The sequence below is a fragment of the Orycteropus afer genome, unplaced genomic scaffold, assembly GCF_000298275.1.
Source record: "Orycteropus afer afer isolate SDZICR_OR568_19922 unplaced genomic scaffold, OryAfe1.0 scaffold00130, whole genome shotgun sequence".
Lineage (NCBI taxonomy): Eukaryota > Metazoa > Chordata > Mammalia > Tubulidentata > Orycteropodidae > Orycteropus > Orycteropus afer.
In genome coordinates, this window is record NW_006921717.1 from 2,933,215 (window position 1) to 2,938,607 (window position 5,393).

General features: G+C 63.6%; 1 protein-coding gene across 1 annotated transcript; it reads right to left on the reverse strand.

The window, feature by feature from the left end:
- Positions 1-164: 164 nt before the first annotated feature.
- CNIH2 (cornichon family AMPA receptor auxiliary protein 2) lies at positions 165-5,355 on the reverse strand. The gene is made up of 6 exons (XM_007944741.2): positions 5,275-5,355; positions 1,696-1,764; positions 1,245-1,292; positions 597-709; positions 361-504; positions 165-192 (listed from the first exon to the last, which is right to left on the reverse strand). The coding sequence occupies exons 1-6, from the start codon at positions 5,353-5,355 to the stop codon at positions 165-167; spliced, it is 483 nt and encodes a 160-aa protein (XP_007942932.1).
- Positions 5,356-5,393: the final 38 nt, after the last annotated feature.

Consider the following 5,393-nt stretch of genomic DNA (forward strand, 5'->3'; position numbering starts at 1 on the left):
AGGCGGAGGGGGGGTCCCCGCAGCAGCAGTTTGGGGGGTCGAGAGGCTAGGGGCACCAGTGCCCCCTCCCTCCCCGGGGCTGAGGCCTCTGTGGCCAAGGGGCAGGGCTGGAGGTGCACAGGCGTCCGGTCCGTTCTGGGCTCGCTCCCTGGCCGGCTTCCCCCTTAGAAACTCACCAACGTATAAACCATACTGTGGGGAGACGAGGTGGTGAGCCAAGTCTGAGCCAGCCCAGCCTCTCAGCCGCCCACCTGTCACCCAGCGGCCCTTAACTCTTAAGGGCGAGGAAACGCCCCTTGGAGGCCCAGTGCCGGCAGCAGCACTGCGTCCCTGAGTTCAGACGGCACGGGCAGGCCTCACCTGTACAGGTAATAGAAGAAGGAGAGCAGGTAGAAGGCGAGTTTGCACCAGGATTCTTTCTGGCAGTAGTTGAGGATGTCCGCATTCATGATGGAGACTGCGTCATACATGACCTCTGAGCCATCCGCGGGGCGGTGGAAGTACCTGCAGTGGGAGGGGCTTGAGTGCCCAGCACCCAGGCTCCCCTGTCCTGCCCAGGCTTCGCCCAGCTCGCCCCCCTGGAGCCAGCGCCTCACCTCCAGAGATGGTAGAAGAGGAGTGGGATGTTGAGGCCCAGGGTCACCCACTCTGCCGCACACAGAAACATCAGACAGAAGAGGCCGTGGATGCAGTACTCCGGGACCACCAGCTGGGGAAGGAGGGAGGGGTCAGTGGCCTCGGGCCAGGGCAGACCCGTGCTTCAGGGCTCAGCGCGGAGCGGCTGGGCCAGTACCACAGGGAGATGGGCCACCCAGGCAGTGGCTTCCTAGGACTGGTGTCAGCCGCGGTGCAGTCTCTCGGCATCTTCACTGCCCTCCACATGCACACACGGCTCACCCACCAGTCAGCGCAGGCAGACGGGGCACCTGTCATGGGGTGGAGAAGAGGGTCTCTCCACCTAGGCCAGTGGGAGAGGGGGGACTGCTGGGGCCGTGTGCAGAGGAACAGCTGCTCTATCCACCAGGTTTCCCAGCTGGCCCTGCCTGCGGACAGGGTGACACCAGCTCTGGTGATGGCACTGGCTTGGGAGGGACCCGCCGCCATAACCTCTGGGATTAGAAGGGCCTCTAGCCTCCCGCTCCCACCCACATGGCTGAGTGAATCGAACAGGCCCAAAGGGAAGGCTGAGCTCGCAGTCGGGCAGAGCTGGGGGAGGACCCCCTGCCCCCAGCCCTGACACTGACCTTCCTCAGGAGGCAGCAGATGCGTTCGATGTTTTTCAAACGCTCGCGCTGTAAGGAGAGAGGAAGGCCGCGATGGGGGAGGCGGAGGAGCCGGGATTGGGGGCTCCAGGCCACCCTTCTGCGCCCCGCACCGCCCTGCAAGTGGCCGCTAGGGGGCGCCAGAGCCGGCTGCGGCGCGGCAGGGAAGCAGCCGCGCCGTCCCTATGGCGACCGTCACCATGGAGGACCTTCACCCGCGTCTCCACGGCAACGGCCCGGAGCCTGGCAACGGCCGCCCCGCCAGGAGGAACCCGAGCCCTGAGCCCGCCCCAGGTGTTTGCGGGGGGCGGGGATAGAGAGGAAAGGCCATGCCCCTCACCCCCACCGTCATCTTCCCGCATCCCTGCCCACGACAGATGGAGAGACGGACGGACGGACGGACACACCTCGGCACGGCACATGTATCACTTACTGCCCGCGCTGGGTTCCCCTGGTCGATGGGGTTCTTGAAGTCGGTCCGAAGCTCGTCAAAGGCTATAATCTGGGGGAGGGCCGTGTGCCCGTCAGGGTTGGGGAGCAGCTTATGGGCCGACCCCCCGCTCGTCCTCCCGTGGGGAAATTTGGGGATAGGAACTTATTGAACCTGAGGACTGGACCAGATAGAGCTGATTGCAAAGGCGGGGAGACAGAGGTCTAGGGCAGGGTCCAGTCCAAGGTCCCGCAACTGTCTCCACAGCCTGGAGGCCTAGTGTCCTGACGCCCAGTCTAGGCCCATGTCCACTACAGCCCCAAGCAAACATCCCTAGGGATCCTCTTCCGTATGCCCCGCCCTGAGCCAGAGCCCCAGGCCCCACGGACCCCAAGCTCAGGAGAACCATGAACTACACGGCAGGGTGACCAGGGCCACGGAACACGCTGGGGACCCAGGCCGGATGCCTCCAGAGCTCCGTGTTGGGCACCTAACCCAGTGTGGGAGTGATGGGGGCCCAGGCTTGACTCAGTGGTGTCTGCCTGGTGAACAAATGGGGGAAGGGCAGTCCCAGCAGCAGGAACAGCAAGTACAAAGGCACAGAGGGCCGGGGAAGGCATGCAGAGGGTGGCAGGGCTGAGAGGTGGAAGATGGGGTCGGGGACACGTGTCTGCTCCCACAGGCAGACCTAGGACCTTGGACTTTAGCCCAAAGCAGCGGGGAGGACATAAAGCAGCAGAGTAGTGTGGTCAGGTTGATGGTTTCAGACTGGTGGTGGGGGAGCGGGAGCGGGAGGTGCAAATGGGGAGTGGAGTAGTTACACCCAAGACATACACGCCGTACGCCAGCAGGCTCCACGCGAATCCACTCACTCAGTCCTTGAAACAACCTCATGCAGTTTGCAGACAAGGAAACTGAGACACAGAGGTTAAGTGACTTGTCCAAGGCCACACTGCTGGTTAATAGTAGAGCTGGGATTCTAACCCAGGCTAATGCAAGTTCAAATCCCTAGCCACTTCGTTGTACTTGGGCCAGACCAGGGAGGAGAGCAGGAGTGCTGGGGACAGGTTGGTGGTGGCCTGAGTGAGGAAAGTGGCCATGGGCTGGAGCTTACTCAAGAGCTGCCCGGAGCTAGACCCACAGAGCTTGGCTGGCCGGGGCTGAAGGCAGAGGGGCCCAAGATGCCTGCTGGTGTCAGGGGGTCTGGTGGATGGGGACCCTGGAGGGGGAGCAGGTGTTTGAGGGGCTGACGGGACAGACCTGAGGTGATTTGGGGAGGGAGTGCTGCCAGAGGAGGCTGCTGGGGTCCCCTCCCCTCAGCTCCTGCCCTAGGATGAGGCAGTAGGCCCACCACCCCCAAGCATCCCAGACCCCAGACGGTTCAGAGGGAGAGAACACGGGCTTCCTGGGGAGAGCTGAGGCCATCTGGAATGCCCCTCCACAACTGCTCATGGACTGGGCAGCCGCCCGCCTGACAGGCAGAGCAACAGGGTCCAGCAAGGAGCGGAAGGGGTGCCGTCTGTCTGCCCTAGAGCTGGCACCACCAGAAGACAGCAGGTGTCAGGCCTCCCACCCCCCAAGCCGCCCGGCCCCGAACCAACCCCCCGGAACAAACAGTCCCCCACGGTGACAGCTGACACACGTCACTCCCCATCAGGGTTGCCTGCCAACCAGTGGGGCCTGACTGTAGGGTTTGGGGTGGGATCTGGGGTCCTGGCCTGGAAGGTTCTAGGTCTTCCCAGTTTTGGATGGAGGACCACGCCCCCATCCTCAACCCACTTAGTGAGCAAGTCCTGTTCTGGGTACTCTGATGTAGACAGGTTCAGAAAGGACAAATGACTTGCCAAAAACACACAGCTAAATGCCGAGTGAACATATTGCTGACACATAGTAAGTGCTCAGTAAACAGCTGTTGAATGAACAAAGGTGTTTGTGCCTTCAAAGCTTCAGCCTGCTCCCAGAGTGGGAGCTCCACATGGGCGCAGTGGGACTCTTGTTGATGCTGGCCCTCCCAGACTCCCAGGGCCTGGTCCTCAGGAAGCCCCCACACTGTGACACGTGGGATGGAGGGCCTGCTGCGACATCCCTGAGGACAGGGACTCAGAGCTGTGCAGCCCGAGGTGGAATCCCAGGACCCAGCCTGTGGCCCTCAATTCCCCCCCAGTCCTTAGGAGCCCAGCCCTTCTGCTCCAGCCCCCCCCCCCCGGGACTGTGGGAGACAATGGCACAGGAGGCCCAAGACATGAAGGTGCAGCGGGGGGTGGGGGGGATGGAGGGAGAGCAAGAGAAACAGAGGATGGGGAGAGAAGGCACGAAGCTGCCGAGAGCCAAAGGCAGGGAGAGGAGGGCCGGGGACGGGGTGAGGGTGCTGTGGGGCTCGCTGGTCACAGCAGGCGGGCAGTCAGAGGCTGGGATCCCAACAGGGAGCAATAAGGCACTGGGGCTGGAGAAGGCGGAGGTCCGTCAGAACCCAGGGAGGACACGGAGCAGGTCCCAGGAAAGGGAAAGAGGAAGTGGAGAGACCAGGAAAGAAGCAGGTGGGGCAATGGGGGCTGAGAGAGAGGAAGGAAGGGGGCTGCAGGGGAGAGGCTGGGGCAGGAGGAGAGGCCCCCAAAGGGGTGGAGGACAGGGAGGTGTGTGCAGGAGGTGTGAGCAGAGGGTGCCAGGAGAGTGGAGCCAGCCAGGGCTGCGAGGAGGGCCGAGAGTGGAAGCTGGTGGGGTGCGGGTAGAAACCTTGAGGCCAGAGGAGGATGGCAGTACGGGGGGCTGGCCCCCCCAACAATGCGCTGGAGATAGACTGACAGTCCTCTAGTGAGGGGACAGGAGCCAAGCAGAGGGGCCACTGAGGCGTGGGCCCTGTGAGAATGAGGCCGGGGGCAACCCCTCTGGGGGACTGATAAGGGTGACGACCGATGGGATGGGGGACAGACCAAGGGGGACGTGGACACAGAAGACAAAGGGAAAGTGGGGGCAGGAATGGGAAGGGAAACTGGAAAGTGAGAAGAAAGATGGCCGGGGAAACCGGGACCGGAGGGGGTACAGAAGCCCAAAGTGAACCCATGGTGGGGGACGTCTGGGGGGAGCTTGGAGCCAATCGCTGCTTGGTCAAGGAGGGGGGCTGGGAAGAAAAAGGGTTAATGGGCTCTGAGATCTGTGGGTCCTGTAAACAGATGCAGTTGCCATAGCAACCGGCACCATCACTCTGGCTGGAAAAACCCACAAAGAAGGGGGGGAGCGAACAGTCAGACAAACTGCCCCGATGGACAAACGGGGGCGGCTGAATGAACGCGGGGTGGGGAGGAGGAGGGGGAAGAAGGGGCAAGAGCTGCAGAATCCCAGCCCCCACCCCACCTCTGGATGGGGCAGGAAAGGGGGTCAGGACCGACTGACATACCCACAGACAGGCGGGGGCGGCGAAGAAGGGGGGCCCCGGAGAAGGGAGCCGGCAGTGGGAACGCTACCGGGGGCTACCCGAAGCCGGCGGGTGGGGGCGAGCGTAGGGGAGGCCTCGGGCGCCCCGGGCCCCGACCCCGGCCCTCCCGCCCCCCGCGCCCCTGTCCCCCGCCCCCAGCCCGGCCTTACGTGCCAGATGACAAAGAAGATGAGGGAGGCGCACAGCACCAGGGTGAGCATGTAGCAGAACGCGGCGAAGGTGAACGCCATGGCCCCCGCGCCGGGCGGCGACCCGGGGGGCGCCAGCG